We start from the raw sequence: 23,674 nt of genomic DNA, 5'->3' as shown, positions 1-23,674 counted from the left end.
GAACTCGCATACAGAAATGGGTAGACAAACAAATTATACTCTGCAAGGAACAGCATGGATTTACTAAAGGAAGGTCATGTTTTAGCAATTTGCTCATATTTTATAACAATGTTACAGCCGAGTTGGATAAAGGGAATGGATAAACTATGATAATGTTGGATTTTTCTAAGGCATTTGATAGGATAACACACAAAAGGCTGTTGTGTCAAGTGGAGAATATGGGATTGGAATATAATCTCTTGACTTTGATCAGAGGATGGTTGACAGATGGATATCAAAAAGTGGTATACAGTGGGTGTAAATCTGTCAGATTTAAGGTAATCAGTGGTGTACCTCAGGGTTCAGTCCTTAGGCCATTATTGTTCAATCTATACATTAACGACATCAAGCAGAGTCTATCATCAGATGTGCAATTGTTTTCCAATGATGCAAAGATAGGCAGGGCAATCAGGGATGCTACTGATATTTAGCAATAGAATAATCATGGCCAAACTTTAAGCAAAAGAAAAAGGTCAAACAATTAAAATAATCCAAATATATGCACCAGACAATAATCATTCACAGGAAGAAATAGAAAATTTCTATGCAGGAAATAGATAATCCCAAAAATAGAGAACTCATGATAGTGATGGGAGATTTTAATGCTCAAACAGGACAGTTTACAGCAGACAAAAAAGATGTGATGGGGAAATTTGGATACGGAGAGTTTAAAAACAGAGAACAATTACTCCACTTCTGTAAACAAATGATCTAATGATTACAAACACATTGTTCTATCAACGCCCTAATGATAAATATACATGGATATCCCCAGATGGTAATATAAAGAACTGCATAGACTATATCATCATAAACAAACAATGGAAAAGATCAGTAAATAATGTACGAACATTAAGAAGTTTTGATTTCGATACTGACCACGAAATATTAACTGCCAAAATTCAACAGGAAAAACAATATTAGAAAAGAAGAAAACATCAACCTATCAAAACTAAAAGATGGCTCAAGCAGAAGTCGATTTTTAGAACAGATGTGCTTGAAATTAAAACCCTCCATCTTCCAGAACAGTGGAAAATACTGGGAAGAAGGAAAAGAAACAGTGTTATCAATTGCAAAAGACACTCTAGGCCAAACCCAAAATAAACAAACAGTGGATAACCCAAGAAATCGTAGCTACAATAGAAGAGAAAAGAGAGGCCAAGATACTTGTAAACCAACAAAATAATGAAGAGAATAGAGAAAAATACAGAGCACTAAAAAATAAAGTTGATAACCTATGCAAAAAAGTCAAAGAAAAATGGTTAGAAGAAAAAGCTAAGAAATGCCAAGAAGCATCAACAAAAGAACCTAAAAGTCTTCCATGATACTGTAAGAGAAATTACAAAGGAATTCTTAGCAAAAGCAGTAACAATGATAAACAACAAGATGACTGCAACCGGGAATATTGAATATATAAGAAAAATGTGGTCAAACCATTTTAAGACTATCTTCCACCAAGGAAACAAAACTACAATGCCAACAATAGAAGAAAATAATGACTACCCAAAAATTTTACAAGAAGAAGTTAGATATGCAATAAAACAGATGACAACAATAAAGCACCAGGCATTGATGCTATTCCTACTGAACTGTGGTCATATGGAAGCAGCATAATCAATAGAATATTTAACAACCCTATTCAATAAAATACTACAAACAGGACAGATCCCAGATGACTAGAGAACTGGAAAGATCATCCCAATATACAAGAAAGGAGACAAAAGAGACTGCAGAAATTACAGACCAATCAATTTACTCTCCCACACCTATAAAATATGTGTAAGAATTATACAAAATAGATTAAAAAACACCTATGAAGAAATGATAGGCATAGAACAAGCTGGTTTCTGAGGAAACTATTCAACAATAGACCAAATTTTCACATTGCACCAACTAGCAGAGTTCAGCTGGGAAGACCATAAAGAACTATATTGTTGTTTTGTGGACGTTAAACAAGCTTAAGATAGCATCAACAGAGAAATCCTTCTTAAAAATTCTACTAGAAAAAGCAATAGACAAATATCTAATACAGTTTCTGATAAAATATTACTCTAAGACAAATGCAATAATTAAAAAGGACACACTCACAACAGACCCCATAGAGATCCAAAAAGGAGTAATGCAAAGATGCCCATTATCTCCATGCCTATTCAACATAGATTTAGAAGAAGTTGTAAAGGCAATAGACAATGAGCCTGGAATCAATGTCAATGGTTTAAACATAAATAATATCAAATATGCGGATGATCTCGTCCTTAACCCCAAATGAACTACAAAAGTTGAAACAAGCTAAACTAACAGAAACAATAGATGAACTCAAAACAATCAAACACAGAATGGCAATAGGATGGACCACCATGGGAAAATTACAGAAAATCTGGAAAACAAACAAGATATCTAAGCAAGCCAAGATCAAATTATATGAAGCAATAATTATACCAACAGTCATCTATGAAGCAGAAGCGTGGACAGTTAAGAAAAGAGAAGAGAAAAAAACTGCTGGCATTTGAAATGAAATGCTTAAGCAAAATAAATAGAACAAGTTGGACAGAAAAGAAAACAAACATCACAGTCAGACAAGAATTATTGTATAAAAAGACAATAATAGAAAAAATTAGAAAACAACAACTGAGATGGTTTGGCCACACTGTACGCATGGACGCAGACAGACTTCCTAACGTCCTAATCAATACTTTTCCAACTGAAAAAATATGACCCAAAAGACCAAGAATTACCTGGCTGAAATTAATAAAGAACATCTCAGGATGCAGAACATATAAGGAACTTTTTCGAACAGCAAGGAATAGAGAAGACTGGAAGATCCTGCTCAAGAGAAGACTCAACCCATCTTAGACAGAAGAGAAGAAGAATTTCTAGCAAGTCATTTTTAATTGATAAACCGATTGTTGTACGTACCTTGTATTCCTGTTTTTCGATTTGCTTGTTGTTTCCCCACACTGATGATGTAATGTTATTTTCAGTATGAAATATTTGTACTTTTCGTTAAAGTTTATTACTGTGTTTATCATGTAATTTTTGTTTTTTTATGAATTAGCACTTTCTATTAATAGTAATATAATAATAAATAATAAATTGGAATAATTAAGTTATATGAATATTATACAAAACAACCAGTTAGCATACCATGTTTCTGATCTAACAGCTCAATTTTAACAAGGACATCAGACCGTAATTTGGCAAATCTTGCTCTGGCATCCTGGCGGCATCGTAACACCAATCTGAGATACAATATATGTGTATTGTAAGGAACTACTAATATGTGAAGTTCACTATATATACATATAACACACACATACATGCATACATAGAAATTATTTAATTAAACAGTTAGCTCTGAGCTCTTATGTGAGTCTCACTCATATTCCTTTAAAGATAAGTACTTCTGCTTTTAATTTGGCTTAGAAATTTGGAAAAATTTTCTACAAGGATAAAATATATTTCACTAAAATCTATTGATCTAGGATACTGCTCCTGATATAATTAAGATTTTTTTTTTTTTGACTTTCAGTTAGTATTCTAGATAGAGGCTAAAGTGATTTCCTACTTGCCCTGAGTGCAGTATTTCACTGTTAGGCAGTACTTGTTCCCTATACAAGGTTTATTCTTTGCTTTTCATAATAGCTATCATTAACACTTGATTTCTTGTTATCCACTTTTTTTTTTTTTTTTTTTTTTTTTTTTTTTTTTTTTGTAGTTGATGCTCCATTCTTCATCACTCTTTTGGCATTTTATATCTTATTACTGAATTTGTGAATATCCACATTCTCATTAAGTGAAGATCAGATCCAATTACATTCATGCACATTACTGGTTGAAAACATCTTTGAGCCCATTGTTGATAATCTTGATAGATCTGATTTGCTCTTCAGTGTATTACAGGTCACTTTTCACTAAGTACAGAAAGCTTGTTTCATGCTTTCATTTCTTAGATCCAAACTGCTGGCAACTCAAAAATTTGTTGGAATTGCAGTTGCATATTTCACCTAACTTACATACATTATTCTTTAATGCCTCATCTGTGTGTGTTTCTGTGTGAAAGTTAAGGATGATGGCACTACACATTTTATTTTCTGCCTCAACTTAATTTTGTAATGTTGACACTATTAGGTCACGTAGCTTATTGGCACTTTCAAAAGAAGCAAATTATCATGGCACTGTCATGGATGAGTTCTAGATTACTTTCTAATGGCTCAATTATGCAAGAGAATATTTTGTTTAGGGTGAAAAAGCAACTCTTCTGAGGAAAGTTGCAGCAAAATATCCTAACAGGAATAGAAATGGAAGGTTACAGTGATATCCCTTTATGAGGATAGAAAGGACAAGGAGACAGGGAGTGGGGGGGAGGAATCCTGATGATGATGATAGCAAGGAAATTATGTCCACATAAGGTAGACATGAAAGACGGAAATAGTGAAAATGGTTATGAGGCAGTATGGTGTGAGGTGCAGGTTGACAGGAAGGCATATTTAGTTGGATGTTGCTATAGACCAGGGAATGTGGAGGATGGTGATGAAGAAATGTATAAACAACTTGGGTTAGTGAACAAAAGGATGATTTTAATTATGGTGGTATAGATTGGAATGAAGAAATAGCATATGGGAATAAGGAACATAAATTTCTTGAGTTCTTGGACAACTATCTCATGTAAAGGAAGCATGTAAAGGAGGGTATGTGAGAATCGAGAGATATGATCATCATGTACCCTCATTTTTAGATATGATCATTTCAACAGAGGATGTAATTGTGAGTGGGGTTTCACACTTTCCTCCAGTTGATGTGTGTGTGTGTGAGAGAGAGAGATCATGAAGTGATCACCTGGTTTGTGGCTAGCCATATGCAGACTTCTGTGAGGAAAGGATATATGTGAAAGTACAAGGCTAGGTCAGTATAACAAGCTTATGAGACAGCTTGGAGCTATAGCATGGAATGAGGAGTTGAGTGGTAAAGAAATAAATGCTGCTTGGGAACTGACAAAGAAATACATAACAGTGTCAATTTGTGAATGTATTCTGAAGGCTAAAAGACTGAAAGGCATTTGAAAATGGATGGAGGGGCTTAAGTAAGAAATCTGGAAGAAGGTACTTTGGAGGCAGTACAAGATGAATAATGGTAGTAATCAGTTACATGAAGAGTGTAATGAACAAGCCAGGAGAGTGACTCAGTTAGTAAGAAAACAAAAGTGGAGTATCAGCAGAAATGGGCAAATCAGGCAAAGAAAAATTCTAGAGAGTTTTTTAAATATGTGTTAAGAAGAAAGAAGAATGATTATGGTAAGATGATGTTAATGAATGAAAATGGTAGAATGGCAACTACTGCAGAAGATACTGTTGAGGTATTCAGTGATCAATTTATAAGGGTGTTTCATCCTGATCATGGTGAAATCATGAGAAACTTAAGTGAAGGGAAGAGGATGACTTAATTGTGAGTGAGTGAGCGGGAGACATTTGAGGAAATAAATAACCTTGATGTCAATAAGGCAACAGAATTTGATGATATATCACCACACGTCTTAAGGGAATATTCCAGGGAATTAGCAGTAGCATTGGCATGCCTATCAGGGGCGGCTCGCATAGGCACTGAGGAACTGCAGCACCCCCAATTTTTCTCGATATATAAATATATTTATTAATTTATTTATATTTGCTTGTAATATTTAATTTTATCATCAACAATCCTATACAATTCTCTTATTTTGTATAAAAAATAATAAAAATCCATCTTGTAGCACTTAGGAGGGCAAAGAACACTAGCAGCACTGTTTTTACCACAGTGTCATATTGCTATGTGCGCAAGCATATGCACATCATAGTGAGATGTGAGCTATTAGCATAATGCGGCACTGTCCGTCGTGCAGTTCCACTGTTGTTTATATGCAGTCTGTGCAGTAATAGAGTGTTTGCAGTGCTTATCGTGTTTACTCTGTCTCTTTAAATATTGGACATTACAATTAAAGGATTTAATTGTAATGTCCAATTTAATGTCTAAAAACTAAATCCATTCCTTTAATTACAATTAAAGGAATGGATTTTTTTTAAAGTAATTTTGAATTATACTAAACTGTATAATTTTATCGATAATAAACAATATATTTTCATGAAACAAAACAAGAAGAATATATTTTATTTTTAAATAATTTTAAATTATACCAAACTGTATAATTTTATCGATAATAAACAATATTTTTTCATGTTTAATTTTTTTTTTAATGTTTACCATAATTTTGATATTTTATCCAAACACGTGTACACTGTACTTACAGTGTGTATGTATATTTCGAAAGTTGCAGCACCCCCACTATTTCAAGCCACGAGCTGCCACTGATGCCTATATTAATGTCTTACAAAAGCACAGGTTCCAAGGGAGTGAAATGAATGTAAAATTGTTCTACTGCATAAAGGTGGTGATAAGGCTGTGGCAACAAATTATAGACCAGTCTTGTATATATGGAGCTGTGGTGAAGGTAGAGAGATTGGTGAGAAGTAGGATAAAGAAATGGGTTGATAACAGCAGTATTCTTTGTGGTTATCATCATGGGTTTGTTAAAGGGAGATCGTTTTACTTACTTACGTACTATAACAAGGTGACAAATGTCTTGGACAAGGGAGATGTGCATACAGTGGTATACTTAGATTTTGCAAAAGCTTTTGATAGATTGCCATGTGACAAGCTGTTAAATAAATTGAAATGGACAGGACTGGATAACAGACTTCTGAGTTGAATTGGCTGTTGGAGAGGTATCAGAAATTTGTATGTTTCAGTATCCTGAAAGAGGAAGGTCACTAGTGGATTGCCGAAGGGATCAGTTTTGGGACCATTGTTATTCAATTTATATATTAATATAATTGAACAACAAATTAATATACAAAATAATGATTGGGATGGGTTTAACTAGCGCAGCTGTTTGCAGATGATGCAAAATTGGGAGAGCAATGCAGTCAAGCAGATGTTATGGCCTTGCAGGAGAACTTGAATAGACTGCATGAATGGGTAGGTAGGTGAAACTGTCAGTTCAATGTTGCAAAGTGTAAGGTTTTGAAATTTGGTAAGCAATGATGGGATGTAAAGTATACACTTGGTGGGGAAACTTTAAAGGAGGTAGAGGAAATGAGAGACCTGGGAGTGATGGTGGAGAAGGACCTGAAATTCAGGGGCCAGATTGCACAAGATGTGAAGACATCACATCAGATAATGGCAATGATGCAGAGGACCCTGACATGCAGAAATAAAGAGGTTATGATGCCATTGTATAAGGCCTTGATCAGGCCTCATATGGATTATTGCACACTGGGATTTTCATGGTGATGAGGATATGTTGGAAAGGGTCCAGAGAAGATTCACAAAGGTTGTCAGTGGTCTCTGGAATGTGGAGTATGAGGACAGATTGAGATAATGTAATTGGCAGAGCCTTGTGAATAGGAGGAAGAAGGGAGGATATGATTGAGACATAGAAGTTGGTCAGGGTTTGTTATCAGGTTAACATGGAAGAAATTTTTCATAGAATGGGAGAGGGAAAAAGAACAAGAGGTCATTGATGGAAACCGTATAAGGAGGGTGTGAGCAGAGGAGTGAGTTCTTTGCATGGAGAGTGGTTGGTGAGTGGAATGCATTGCCTGAATGTGTTGTGAATGTACACACACTGAATCATTTTAAGGCAAGGTTGGATGAGCATTGTGTGCAAAAGTGTGTACCACCCACAAGGAGTCTCTGACTCCATGGAAGTTGGATGATAATAAGAATAAACTTCTAGGTGACCTGAACTAGTTCCCCTTTTCTTAACACCACTGACAACTTGGAAGAAAGGAGGAACTTTTTGAAGCAGTCACCTAACAAATTTCATCTACCTACTCAAATTCCTGATTACCCACTTTACTCTACCAATACTCTTGATCTCTTTTTAACCAGTTCTTGTTTCAGATACATCATGAAGCCACTTCTCCTCTTGACAACTCCATTCACAATCTTGCACTAGTTTCCTTTCACAGAATGCCCTTCCTCCAACCACTGCCATCCTTCTGTCTTTTGGAACTACAAAGGTGCCAAGTGGGATGACCTTGGGAATTTTTATTCTTCCTTTCCATGGTCTGACTATTACTCACATTCCTCTGACTGAAACATCTGCTCGAGCAAGTCCTAGAAATTAACCTCACTGCATGAAAGCTGTCATTTCCTATTCCGCCCAAAATTCTGACTCAGTTTCCATGCTCTAGTTCAATAGAAAGTATACCAAAGCAATCATCATCATCAACTTCCTGATATGTATTCTCAGGTGTATAACGGTAGCAAAATGCTATAGTTATACACCATATAACTGTAGCATTTTGAAGAGCTTTCCTCTTGGCACCTTGTAACATGTCTTTTCCAGACATGTTACAAGGTGCAAAACTTAAATACAAAACTTAAATACAAATACTTGTTATATTCCCAAGATTTCTTAACTATTTGTCTTAAATTGAAAATTGATCCTGACAACCTCTAATTTGGCCCGAATCCAGCTTGTTATTCACAAAGCTTCCCTTCCACAATTTTTCTTAGCCATTTCTCAAGTATACTTGAATAAATATTACCAGGAACACTCAGGATGGAAATACCTCTGTAATTCTCACATTCAGTTTATTTCTCTTTTTATAGATGCTATAAGTGCTCTGCTCCAATTATCTGGAATTCAACCCTCTGATCAGGCCTTCTGAATTATGCAGTACAGCCATTATAAAACTTTTATACTTCCATGTTTCACCATTTCTGGCCATTTCATCTACTCCAGCTGCCTTTCCACATTTCAGGTTTTTGATAATTTTTTTCCACTTCAAGGATGCATAAGTATTCCTGATTGCATTCCTGTTGGAAGTTTTCTACCATTATGCTGACACTGATTGTTTCATTTAGTAGTTATTCAAAATAATTACTCCAGACATCTAGAATATCTTTATCTTCAGTTTTTATATCATCTTTATCATCTCTTATTCCTTTCACAGTATGTTTCTAAGCTTTTTCAACAGCTTCAAGAATATTTTGCCACCTTCCTGATATTTATTTTCTATGTTCTTACCAAAGTCTTCCCATGACTTTTCTTTACCTAGTCTTATACAGTGCTTCACTTTCTTTTCTACACTATCTGATCAAGTGTCTGGATGCCACTCTGTAATTCGTAAACTGACGTATAGATGTCACTAAGACTTCATTTCCTGGTATAAAAGGAGGTGCGGAGCAGTGTGTTGTTCAGTGATAAGAAGTATGAGCAGAATAGGTAGGTAAAGGGAGCTCGGTGACTTTGAATGTGAACTAGTTATTGGTTACCACATCAGTAAGAAATCTGTCAGAGACATTTCAACCCTCCTCAAGTTGCCCAATTCAACAGTTGGTGATGTAGTTGTGAAGAGGAAATGTAAAGGCAGGTACGGTGCGCTTAATGACAGAAAGGACCGTGGAGCATTGAAAAAAGGTGGTTCGTGGAAATCACCAGACATCGATGAAACAATCGCCTGGGAGTTCCACAGTGCTACAACTGCCTAACCAGCACCATGACTGGCATTGAGAGTTAAGAGGAATAGGGGTTCCATGGTTGAGCAGCTGCCCATAAACCAAACATTTCTTCTGTGAATGCTAAGTGCTTCCTGCAGTGGTGTAAAGAGCAATGCTACTGGAAGTGGACAACTGGAAACGTGATTTGGAGTGATGAATCACACTTTACTATGTGGCAGTCTGATGGGAGGGTCTGGGTGTAGCAAATGCCTGGAGAACGATTCCTGCAAGCGTGTGTAGTGCCAACAGTGAAATTTGGAGGAGGTGGCATTACAGTGTGGGGGTGTTTTTCATGGAATGGGCTTGACCTTCTCGTAACAATACACAGAAATCTACGACAGCAGAAAACTTGCCTCCTGTCCAAATGGAAGCTCTGGCTTCTGGTCCCTTTCTAAGGCCATCAGACAAACTTCTGCTCAACTGCAATTCAACCTCTCTCCCCCCTCTCTCTTGAATCCAGCTGGTGCCAATGTTACAGCATTCCAAAATAAAGATGAAGCATGGCATCAATCTTTTTGCCTAATTCTGTATAGATGACCAAGGAAAATCACTTTATACAATACCAAATTCTGAACACCATATACCTCCTGTGGTTTTTCATCAAAAAAGACATCAGAAGAATATTAAATTTGAACATTAAAAAATTTCTGGTCCTGATGGTAAATCTCCAGTTGTATTCAAACATTGTGCTCCAGAACTAACACTTATCCTGCATTGCTTCTACAGCTTCTATTGAAAAACTGACATCATCCCAGCCTCACCAAAGTATTGGAAAGATTTGTCAATAGTCAACTTCTCCATTACCCAGCAACCATCAGTAAGAAAGCCTATATTTATTCACTACTGAGATGCGCCTTGGAAAGGTTCATAAACATGCCAATGCTCGATTTTTTCAGATTTTTTGGTTGCATTTGGCAGTAAGTCCTGCATGGTGAATGGCTTCTTCTCTTGAGCTTTGCCACTAATGTAGAAGTACCTCAGAGCTCTGGTCTATCACCTAGCTTCTTTCTCCTGTATATAAGTGTCCTACTTTCAATTGTAACTAATCCTATTTGCAGCTTTACTGATAATACTGATGACAGCACTATCCACTGATCATACTGGTTTTTTTTTTTATTATTTTTTATTTTTTTAAATGTTGGGCCCATAAACAAGAGGTTGGTTGGTCAACCTATGTACATTAGTACTGTGTATGGGATGGGAATTGGGAAATGAGGAATTTATTTACATTGGATTTGAAAGCTTGTGCATTGTATTCCTTGGGAAACAAATGGGAGGAAAGGCTGTTCCACAATACAGCAGCAGTAAGAATGAAAGAGGAGAAAGAGAAACTTGTTCTATGAGGATAGAGTCTGACTGTGAAGGGATGTTGGGTGGTAGTTTCAATGGATTTAGGAGGGATAGAGGGGGGGGGAATTATTGAGGATAGTGCTGATGAACATTTACAATTGAAATATTTATAGATGATGCATGTAGTAGATACTAGGTAAGAGATGAGTCATTAATCAGTCTTACTGATCTTTCTGTACTTCATTGAGAATTTTTAGGGGCTCTTAGGGGTACTTCCCCAGATGTGAGCAGTACTCGAGGCAGATTTGTGATTTGTACAGGATTAATAGCTGTTCAGCAGGTAATGCCTTGAATAAAAGAAAAATCCCAATTTTCTGGATGCCCATGGGAGACAATGGTGGTAATGTGTTTATGCCAAGAGAGTTTAGATGTCAAGATAATCCCAAGGAGAGAGATCTCATCATGTCAAAGATAAGGCTGGGATAACATGGTTGTTTGTTACGGGAAATAAGGCAGAACTGTGTTTTGTGACATTAAAATTGATAAGATTATCTGAACACTATCGAAGAATGGTTTGGATATCAAAATTTAGGATTGCAGAGGTTGTTGCTCTGTGAGTTGTGGGACTTTGTTTAGTGCAAGGTTTGTTCAGTGAGAAGGAGGAATGTAGTACTGTCATTGGCAAAACTGTGTATTAGATTGGTGGCACAATTGGAGCAGGTCAATGATGTACAGAAGAAAAATGGTGGGTGAGAGAACAGAACTCTGTGGGACCCAAAGCATTAGTTGCATAGTTAGAAGATAAGAAACTGTCAACCATCAATGTGCATCCAGCAAGAAAACTGGCAACCTAGTTGTAAGTCACATGACAGACTGAATGATGGAAGCTTACTTAACAGGCCTTTGTGCCAGACCTAGTCAAAAGCCTTAGTGATATCTTGTACAACCACTTGGAATTAGCCAAACTTCCATGGTGCTTATCCAGAGGTGTGTGTGTGACATAGGCGAGCAGATCTTCTGTGGAACAGCATTGGCAGAATTCATATTTATTAATGGCCATTTATTAGTTGAGCACTTTCAAGATAGCACAGAAGCTGGCTGTTGATGGTTCTCTCCTTTACTTTGGACATGGTTTAATTTCCAGAATAAAAGTAGGAGTCAACTCTGGTGCACAAATCTTCAGGACAACTGGAAGAATGACATCAGGGCCAGGGAACTTTTTCGGATGAAAGGTCAGATGAGGCATTGCGTGTTGGGAGTGTAGAATGGTTGGAGAATATTTATCAAAGTCATTTATGCAGGCATTTGAGGAAAAGTAAGATGCCAGGAAATTGGTTTTTCTCTGTGGGTGACAATGCAATAGATCCATCTGTGTGAAGGAGTGGTGGGAGTAGTGCTGAATAAAAATTGTGGGCAACTGCTTTGGCCAGAGACCAAAATACACAGATACCATTTTGGCATGATACATATTTCCTGCTTTTGGCTCTTTGGAAATCAGTTTTTAATGCACTGATGAAATTTTCTTGTTTGGACTTTGGTGTAAGTGGTGAGAAAAGGCAGCATTCTTGAAAATAGCCAGTTGTGGTATGCTTGGGTCTTCATTTGTATAGTCTTGATACATCTTCTGGAGAACCAGGGATTACTTAGGGAATGGGAATTTAGCATGGAATGGAGTATGTGTGATTCCATTCTGGAGAGGATTATTTCGGTGCATATGCTTGGGTTAGAAGGCCAAATGCAATAGTCTGACTGTGGAAAGTAGTCATAGAAATCTTGAAGATCATCCCACTTGATGTTCTTATAATGACAGATGACTCTTGTGAGGATGGCTGTGGGTATTGGTGGTGGGGGGGGGGGAAGAGAGAGAAGCACAAGGTTGTGGTCTGAATTCCCTAAGGAAGATGCAATCTTCACAGTATATATTAAAGGATCACTAGTGAGGAAGCAGTGGCATCTGGTGATTTTCTTGCAGTGAAAACTGGATTTTACCATTATTTTAGTGATGTCTTCCTTCAGTGGATTGCCACTTTTGGTGTGTGGAAGTTGAGGATAATAGCATTATATTTTTTGTTTTTGGCCTCAATTGAGTTGTGAGGCTATGGAGCTGGCTGGCATTGGTGATGGATGATTTTTCATCTAAGCATTGGTGATGGATGATTTTTCATCTAAGCATTGATTATGGAGCTGTTCTAGTTCGGCTTCAGTTATTTTCATTTTGCAGGAGAAGGGAGCAGAATTTTACTAAGTTTAGGAACTGTTTCACTGAAGGGAGGCAAGTAGGCAGAAGAAAGGCTGGTTCAATTTCACAAGAAGTTTGTATGCTGATTCATTGATTTTTTATGCACTGGGCATGTGACCATCAGTGACAGAAATCATATAGAAGGTCTGTTTTAGTGCTTGTAATGTCTAGTCTGCAGCTGTGACCTTTGACAGCATCATTGGATTTATCAGTGCAGGATGGCTGTGCTGTACAGGATATACTCTGTTGCCATTAGGTTTTATTGCTGCCATCTTTGCATTTTACAGTAGGCATTAGTGGGTGCTTGGACATGGCTGATATTATACGAATAAAAATCTGTTATGAAGCACTCAAAGTGTTCTCCTTAATACTGTTACACCCTGATAACCAAGAATGTAAAAATCTCAGTTATCATGGTGTAACAAGAAAATAAAAATATAAAATCCTATGTAGCTAATACAAGATATTTAAAGACAGAAAATATGCTTGCATCCAAGAAAATTAATTAATTAATTGTTTAACTAAATAATAAAAAAGGGAATCTTATTAAAAAAAAAAAAGGATATGGAAAAAATAGGTTAAGTAAGACAAAGAAGATTAGAGATAAGAATTTGCATGTGAGAGGCTAGTTTAACACTCGAAAAGCGGAGATTAAAATATTGAAGTAAATTCTAAAAAGGGGATTAATTTAGTATAGAGGCCAGCTTAAAACAAATGACGACAGCTCAAGGTCAATTCCTGAAGTGAGATGTCGTCAAGTGAGAGCCACGTACAAGGAACTGTAGCATGTTTTGGGCAGAAAAAACATGACTTTAATTGGTGAATGAGATCAATTCCAGTGTGGGGGGGGGAGAAGAAATTGAAGAAGGTGCCGATAGGGGCCATGCAGACAAAAGGGTTAGGGACCCCCCCCCCACACACACAAGGTTTTTTTTTTCTCAGAGTTTCTTCACGAAATTTTCGTATAGGTAACACGGGTTTTCCTGAGTGACAGCGTAGGAGTTATCTCCGTCTGATGCAACAAGGAAACAAAGTGTGCGGGATCACTTGCAATAGGAATATGGGATCGAATTCCTTGCAATAGGAATTCGATCCTGTATTCCTATTGCAAGAGATGAGGAACGCCATATAGTTACAAGAAGGAAGAAATTGTCTATGTATCTCATCATCCAGTACTCGTATCGAGGGAAAGAAAATCCATACAGAAATCCATGCCCACATGATGAGTTCATAATGATAGAATAGAAGATCCTGTGTGTGTCCTTTATTCAAGCATGAAAATATAGATCGTGAAAACCATGGTTCATCCTAGAAAGGTACTGTAAAATCTTGTATCAATTGAAATCGCATATAGTTGCAATCATTGTTAATTACTGGACAGTCAAAGATATACTAGGACTTTGGTACAAATCAGAGTAGAATGAGAGTAAACTAGTTTATATTATTTGATAAGCATTCATGTGCTGGAGAGTTATGTATGTGCATGGTATCTCATATGAGAGTGTCTTAAAGGTCAAATGTATGTATGGGTATAGCGAAAGGATAGTTTAACCTATATTGTGTTCTTCTGTATTGAGCCTTGATAAGATCCCATCTCGACTACTATGCCCAGATTTGGTCACCTAGGTTTCTTCTTGATGGGGAGGAGGTGGAGAGGATCCAGAGGCGAGTGACCAAGATGATAGCAGGTCTGTGGAATGAACCTTATGAGAACAGGTTGAGGATTTGTGGGTTGCAAAAATTGGTTGATAGGCGGAGGAGGGGAGATATGATTGAGACATTCAAATTACTGAAGGGTTTCTATAAAATTAATTCAGAAGATATTTTTGAGAACAGGGCTGGTTATGGGAGGACTAGGGGACATCCATGGAAACTGGGCAAAAGTGTGGTTAGTAAAGGTGTTAGAGCTGGGTTCTTTACTTTTAGAGTAGTGAATGAGTGGAATGTGCTCCCTGAGTCTGTGGTGGATGCTGTGACAGTGAATGAGTTTAAGGCGAGGTATGATAGATACTGTATGAATGTTGAATAGTTGTGATGAATATGATTTGGGGCCTCTCTCGATGAGTCTAATGACTCCCTGGAGTTGCCCGTAATAATAGTAATAATAATAGTAATAATAGTAATATTGTTTTGTAAGTCAGATAAGGTAAACTGAAAATAAACATTAATGTCCATGATATTACAGCAATATAGAGCATTCTGACTAGTATAAGGTTAAGTGTTAATTTGTTCCAGGATTATATGTGTATATTTATATGTATAAAGTCTGTTATGATGGCATGATCGCAAATTCCCATATAGGATTTTGCCCTAATACTTGTATTTTGCTTGTGTAATTTTGTAAATTTTATTCTTAGTATTGAATTGTGTTTTATGTAATAGAAATTGAATTGTACCATGTTTGAGATTTTATTATTATTTTCACTAATAATACAGTTGTCTGAAATTGCTGCCTAATGCACCACTTGAAAAACATACGAACCTAATCATGCGGAAAATTAAGGTGTTAAGTTACGAGATAGAAGGGTCACGGCTGCTTAATAGTTTCACACTCAGACATATTTTTGTATTTTGCTCCTTGTTTTCGAATTACAGTCATACCCCGATTTACGCGGTTTCTTATATGTACGTATTCCCACTCCGCTTCACGCCTCACCACTAGTCGTATCTTTCAAGTGCCGGCTGCATTCGCCAGTGTCGCACATGCTGTGAACAAGCACTGACATGTTTCGTGCAGTCTCCATTCATACACGATTTTTATAATCTACAAACCTTGTGATTGTTTAATGTTATGTTCTTGATAAAAATTTTATCATATAAAAAATAATAATGTCATCCAAAAGAAGCAAGTCCGATTCTTCCACAACTAGCAAGAAAAGAAAAATATTGACTTTGGAAACAAAACTCAACATTATTAAGGATTTTGAAGGCAGAATGAAAATTTGTGAGCTAGCAAAGAAGGAATCCACAGTAAGAACAATCATAAAAGAAAGGTTTACAGATTTTGGAGGATATAGATTCTAACAAGGAACGAATTGTAGCCACAAGGCAAGGAATAAAAAAAATCATTAGCTTGCTGTGAAGAAATTTTGCGTGACAAGAAAAAGACATTATGCCATCAGACGAATCTATTAGATTTCATGAAACCATCGACATCGAAATAACTTTCTTTTTTTTATGTACGAAAAACTACAATTATGATTATATTTCTTAAAAAAAAATAGGTGTTTTTGTAAACCTTTGGTCCCAATTGTATGTTTGTATATATAAATTACATGCAAAATTATACCCCAAGTTATGCGAATTCGACTTACGCACTTTTTGTTGGTCCCACCTACTGCGTAACTTCGGGGTTTTATTGTATATATCTTAAACTAAATGTCCTGAAAGGCGCAGTATAATATAAGTATTAGGGACACTAAGGGGAGAAAAAGCTTAAATATTTGAATTTTGTAATATCTCATGCATAGTTAAGTTTTGATTAAAGAAAATATAGAGATTCACTTGAAAGGAGAAAAGTAAAGTTTAATAATCGTAAATAGGAACACAACATAAATGGCGCAGCCGGTGGGATGTAGTTTAGCTAATTAAAATCTTAATTATAAGCTATTCACAACAAGCTGGTTTTGGTTGCAGGTCAGACAACTGAGAGGCAAAGGTATTTAATTTAGTTAAGTTAAGTTTTGTTGAAAATTTTAAAGAGTACATTAGTGTAAATTGGATGCAAGTATGACTGAACCCTCTAGTAGTTTGGGCATGAATAACAGTGAGTTTTTTTGTTACATTAACCCACAGCAGGTGTTCCCACAATTTTCGGGTGAGGAGACTGATGACGTCCTAAATATTTTTAGTTACATAGAAGAGCTTAGGAAAGTTGGAGGATGGACTGATTTTCAGTTGCTAGTCTTGCTCTGGAGTAAACTGATGGGAAAAGCTAAAGCTTTCCTGTATTCCTCTCCCATTCTCAAGGAAACCCTGGATTACTCCCAATTTAAGACAGTCCTAATTTCTCAGTTCTCAAAACTGGGAACCTTGTGACCTAACTTATGGAAGCTCCAGAGGGGTGCTCTCAGAAGGAAAAGGAAAGTGTGGCTGAGTTCCATAACAGGTTACTGACGATAACTAGTACCCTGGTGTCCTTAGTGAAGAAAAGCCTCACTTGGACTGGGCTATTTTTCAACAATTCAGACAGGGAGTCAGACTTGAGTTAAAGGAGACGGCATTTGACAAAAGATTGTCCAGTTTAAGTGAATGTTACGATGCTGTAAAGGATCGTTAACAATTGCTTGGAGACCTCTGTCCCACACATGTTCAAGAGTTAATAAACATAATTGAAGAAAAGGGCAATTCTGAAAAGGGGCAAGGAAATAATAAAGAGAGTAGGGAAAGAAGAGAAAGACCTAGGGCAAGAGAGAGACCAGAGGAAGACAATAGGCAGGTAATAAACAAGACAGAATCATGTACTGATTCAGATAATATCAGGGGGGTTATTGTGAAACAAGAAATAGAAATACTCCAAAAACCCATTATAGATCAGCTAAACAAGGTGATGAGACAACTAGAAACGTTATCTGTAAAGACCCTAGAGCCTAATTATAGCAGAGCTGAGGATACCACTAAATTAGTTAAAGAGGAAGTTGAGCGTCTGCAAAGACCCCTTCTCGATCGATTGGATTCAGTTATACAGAGGTTGGTATATAGTTGAAATTTTCGTATAGGTAACACGGGTTTTCCTGAGTGATGGCATAGGAGTTATCTCCGTCTGACGCAACAAGGAAAGAAAGTGTGTGGGAATTCGATCCCGTATTCCTATTGCAAGAGATGAGGAACGCCGTATAGTTACAAGAAGGAAGAAATTGTCTATGTATCTCATCATCCAGTACTCGTATCGCGGGAAAGAAAATCCATACAGAAATCCGTGCCCACGTGATGAGTTCCATAATGATAGAATAGAAGATCCTGTGTGTGTCCTTTATTCAAGCACGAAAGATACAGATCGTGAAAACCAGGGTTCGTCCTAGAGAGATACTGTAAAATCTTGTATCAATTGAAATCGCATATAGTTGCAATCATTGTTAATTACTGGACAGTTGAAGATATACTAGGACTTTAGTACAAATCAGAGTAGAATGAGAGTAAACTAGTTTATATTATTTGATAAGCATTCATGTGTTAGAGAGTTATGTATGCACATGGTATCTCATATGAGAGTGTCTTAAAGGTCAAATGTATGTATGGGTATAGCGAAAGGATAGTTTAACCTATATTGTTTTCTTTTGTATGTCAGATAAGGTAAACTGAAAATAAACATTAATGTCCATGGTATTACAGCAATATAGAGCATTCTGACTGGTATAAGGTTAAGTAAAGTGTTAATTTGTTCCAGGATTATATGTGTATATTTCATCATCATCAAATTCCTGCATGTACCCTCAAAGGGTGTACAGGATATGATAGTACTACATGAAAAATTTACATCGTTACTAACTTCCTATCTACAATTTTCCTCCAAATCAGTGTGTTACTTGTCAAGACTCCAACATTATCTGATCTTATATTTCTATCGTCTAAGGCACTTTGTACCATATCAATCCACCTATATCTTGGTCTTCCACTGAGTCGTTTTTCTGCTAACTTGGCAGAGAAGACTTGTTTTGCTAATCTTTCCTCGCCCATGCTGTTTAAGTGACCATACCACCTGAGATTAGCTCTGCTAATGCATTTCTGGATGCTGACAATGTCAAGTTCTTTCCTAATATAATTGTTTTTAATATGATATTGCCATTGATGCCATCTGTTCATGCCTCTAATCTTTCTCAGGACTCTCATATCTGCAGTCTCTAGTCTTTGGTCAAGTGTTTTACTTCTGACCCATATATATCTCTCAAGTGTTTTACTTCTGACTTATATATCTCTCAGATATATAAGTTAAAACTGGTTTGAACACTGTCTTGTATACAGCTAATTTAGTGTTCCGACTAATTTCTCCCTTATTCCATATGAATTTATTCAATTGACTTCCTACCATACCAGCTTTGTTGATTCTGTTGTCTATTTCCATATTTAATTTACCATCTTCACTAAAAATAGTGCCTAAGTAGCTGAAATGTTTTACTTGTTTCACAGGTTCTCCGTTCACAAAGCAGTTGACATTTTCAACGATTCTACCTATTTTCATTGTCTTTGTCTTTTTATTGCTGAACTTCATACCATATCTATTACAACAGTTATTTAATTTAATCAAAGAATCTTGCAAACTTGTAGCGAGTTTATTTAGAAGTATAACATCATCCGCATAAAGCAAAGAGCTGACATTAACATCTCCAATTCTGATATCATTTTTAATACCACTTTCCTTCATAATGTGATCCATATAGATAATGAATAACAGACAGGATAATGTACATCCTTGTCTCACACCAGATTTAACATTAAACCATCTTCCTGTACTTCCTTCAATTCTAACTGCTGACTTACAACTCAAATAAAGACTCAGTATTGCTTGATATAATGCCCCATTGACACCATATAACTGTAGTGTATAGAATAGCTTCTCTCTTGGCACCTTGTCCAAATCGACAAAACTTAAATACAGATCTTTGTTATATTCCCATGATTTCCCCAATATTTATCGTAAAGTGAAGATCCGATCCTGAAAGCCTCTATTTGACCTGAATCCAGCTTGTTCTTCGCCAAGCTTTTCTTCCACAATTCTTCTGAACCGTTTCTCAAGTATACTTGCATATCTTACCAGGAACACTCAGTAGGGATATACCTCTGTAATTCTCACATTCAGTTATATTTCCTTTTTTATATATGGGTACCATGAGAGCTCTACTCCAATCATCGGGAATTCGTCCCTCTGTCCAGGCTTTCTGAACTATGCAGTGCCGTCACTGTAAGATATTTATACCACTATACTTCAGCATTTCTGTCGAATATCATCTACTCCTACTGCCTTTCCACATTTCTGGCCTTTGAGTGCTTTTTCTACTTCAAGTATGGATATGTATTCCTGACTGCATGCCTGGTCAGTATTTTTTACCACTGTGCAATCACTGCTAGTTTCATTTAGCAATTTTTCAAAGTAATTACTCCATACTTCAAGGATATCTTTTTCTCCAGTTTTCATATCACCTTTATCATCTCTGATTCCTTTTACAGCACTCTTTCCTCCATTTCTGAGCTTCTTCAACAGCCTTCAGAATATATTGCCACCTTCTTGATATTTATTTTTTATGTTCTTGCCAAAGTCCTCCCATGTCTTTTGTTTAGCTAGTTTTACACACTGTTTAGCTTTCTTACATTTGTCTCTGTATTCTCTGAGAGCACAAGCTGACTTATTTGCCAGGAACTTTTGATATACTTTCTTCTTTTCCTTCACTGCCTCTTTAATTTCCTGTATCCACCACGGAGTTCTAATTTTTCTATCCTTGCAGACAACTTCACTACATGCCTCTAGCTGAATCAATCAGGGTTTTCTTCATGGCTTTCCATTGAATCCCCAATGTTTGGTTCCTGTTCTCAAACTCTTTCATTTTTGCTTAGATAATCTTTGTCTATTTTTAGTCTACAGTTCACATCTGAGAGCTTCTCAACTTTTATTCGCTGTTTAAAACTTTCTTACATGTTATTCTTTTCAATATGAAATTCAATTTTATCCTGCTCAAGGCTGATCACTTCCAATTTCAAATCCTCTGTACACTCTGGTGTCCTGCACCAGGGAGAAAACATCACTAACAATAGCATAGTCAATGAGACGTTTCTTAATCCTTACCTCTTCTCTCCATGTGAATTTGTGCACATTTTTATGTTGGAACATAGTGTTAGTAATAACCAGTCCATGTCATGAGCAGAAATCCAACAGGTATTTGCCATTATTATTAGCTTTGCTCTTTTCTCCAAATTTTCCCAAAACATTTTTATATGTCTGACAATCACTTCCTACTCTGCTGTTTAGATCCCCAACAAGGACCAACTTTTCATTTTTCATTGTGTCAGTAGCTTTCTCTAGAGCCTCAAAAAATTCCTCCCCTTCTACCTTAGTAGAACCTTATGTGGGATCATAGGCACAAATAAGTCTCATTGTCCAGTTCCCCATTCTGATATTTGCCCAAATCACTCTACTCGACACTGCCTGCCATTCAAGAAGATGAGCCTCGTATTTTGTGTTGAATACTATGGCCACTCCTTCTTTTCCTTGATTGTCATTGCCTGAATATAACGAATATAACATTTTGTATTTATTGCTCAGAAAGATCTCACCAGTTTTTGTCTTTTTTGTTTCAGTCACCCCTATTATGTCGATCTGGTACTTATCTAATTCCTCCGCTAGCTCCATTTCTTTGCCATTCAGGCTTCTTATGTTGATAATACCGATCTTTAACTCTGGTGATGTTGAGTTGGGGTGTGTTTTCAGATTTGTTCCAGTAGCTGACTTTTCGCCCTGGTTCCCTGGCGAAAACAATGGGGGCCTTGTTTAACCAGGCGATGCCCCAGCCAGCATGAAATTTTGTCATGTTGTACCATCATTTTGTATTTTGGTTTAACCAATAGTAATACAATTTGGCCGGCTAAATCCCAAATTGCCAGCCCATTCTCGTTCGTTCAGTATCCAGGTAGATACCCAACAGGGTGCACCACGAGAAGGTGAGCACTGGACATAAGGTCAGAAGCCCTGGTCCGTTCTCTGCATTCTTTTAAAGGCTATGTGGAGGTCTCCTCTCAGTTATACAGCTTTGACCCTTAAGCACCCCATGTTTATATTTATATGTATAAATTCTGTTATGACGGCATGATCGCAAATTCCCATATAGGATTTTGCCCTAATACTTGTATTTTGCTTGCGTAATTTTGTAAATTTTATTCTTAGTATTGAATTGTGTTTTATATAATAGAAATTGAATTGTACCATGTTTGAGATTTTAAATAAACTTTTGTTCACTAATAATACAGTTGTCTGAAATTGCCTAATGCACCACTTGAAAAAAGTACGAACCTAATCATGCGGGAAATTAATGTGTTAAGTTACAAGATAGAGGAACACGACTGCTTAATAGTTTCACGCTCAGACATATTTTTGTATTTTGCTCCTTGTTTTCGAATTATATATCTTAAATTGAATGTCCTGAAAGGTGCAGTATAATATAAATATTAAGGGGAGAAAAAGCTTAAATATTTGAATTTTGTAATATCTCGTGCATAGTTAAGTTTTGATTAAAGAAAATATAGAGATTCACTTGAAAGGAGAAAAGGAAAGTTTAATAATCGCAAATTGGGACACAACAATATTAATCCTTTTGAGAATTGCTGCTGCGACTTCACTTGGTGAAATTTAAGTCATTTTTATTTCATGCAGCACTTGGACATCCCAAGCTTCAAAAATCATCTTCAACCAGTACTGTGAGCAGTGATCTCCATCTTCAGTGGGAGAAAAACAATCTGGTTACCTTCAATGCGCCAAAATGAAGTCTTGCTTTCTCTTGCATAAGAGATCCCAGTTCTATCCATATCTTCAGCAATACACAAATCATCAGACAGGATCAGATCTCTCTGCTTAGACCAATATTTACCATCCAACTCTTCTGGTATAAACACATCACATCAATCACTTCCTCAGCATCTAAATATCACCATATACAAATCCATCCACCTTAGAATATTGCTCACATGTTTGGGATGGTGCACCTAAAACCTCACTAAAAATTCTAGATGCTGTCCAGAGGAGAGCAATTTGGCTTGTGGATGATATCTCCCTTACAAACTCACTTCAACCTCTCTCTCTCTCTCTCTCAGATGCAATGTTTCAGCTTCTGTGTCTGTTCTACTTCCATGGTCACTGTTCCACTGAACTGGCAACCATCATTCCTCCACTTTCTGTTGAACCTGTTAAAACAAGAGCAGTAGCTGCCCAGAATCCCTTTTTGGTGCACCTGCAAACATACCGACCCTGCTTCTCCTCTTCCTCTTTTATTCCATGTACGTCTATCCTCTGGAAGAGCCTTCCTCACGAAGTATTCCCAAACTACCACCTGCAACTCTTCAAGAAAAAATGTCAATAAACTTCTTTCTCAATTCTTATATTTATCGCACACACATGGTACTGATGTGCTTATAGGTCCTTCAGTCTCTTGTATATGGGATCAATAAAAATAAAAATAAATAAATACACGAGTGTATTGTGACATTTCAACTTTGAGGGTGGGCCAGCACCAGAGTCTAATCTTGCCGTTAAGCTGGTCTACATTTCTAATTGTGATGTGTAATCTAGGTATCTAAACTACTTTCTGTATGATTTTCTGTTATAAAATGGCATCTGTGCCTTTGTATAATCTGATACTCCATGCTGGAGAATCTCAAATCTAGTAGAATGCATTCTTTCTGACCTTCTTTAAGGTTTCCTTCCCCAATTCTATAACATTCATATGCTGTCTTCACTGGTCTCCAAATTCTGAAAATCACTTTGCTGACCTTGACTTATATATAACACTTGATTTTCTGAAGTTCAACTACTCAAACAACAAGTTAATCATTTGAGATGACTGTAATATTCATAACTTCTCAGTT

General features: G+C 36.6%; 1 protein-coding gene across 2 annotated transcripts in view; it reads right to left on the bottom strand.

The window, feature by feature from the left end:
* Nucleotides 1-23,674, bottom strand: part of PICK1 (protein interacting with PRKCA 1) — a 170,162-nt gene that overhangs the window by 19,287 nt on the left and 127,201 nt on the right. For both annotated transcript variants that reach the window (XM_090407330.1, XM_090407331.1), the window contains one exon: nt 3,184-3,278. In XM_090407330.1, coding sequence (XP_090263456.1) covers nt 3,184-3,278 — 95 coding nt within the window. The remainder of the gene's footprint in view (nt 1-3,183; nt 3,279-23,674) is intronic.

The sequence above is a fragment of the Typopeltis vanoorti genome, chromosome 17 (assembly GCF_054136105.1).
Source record: "Typopeltis vanoorti isolate ZY-2024b chromosome 17, IOZ_Tvanoo_1.0, whole genome shotgun sequence".
NCBI classification, from domain to species: Eukaryota; Metazoa; Arthropoda; class Arachnida; order Uropygi; family Thelyphonidae; genus Typopeltis; species Typopeltis vanoorti.
This window is presented reverse-complemented; position numbering and strand designations above follow the sequence as displayed.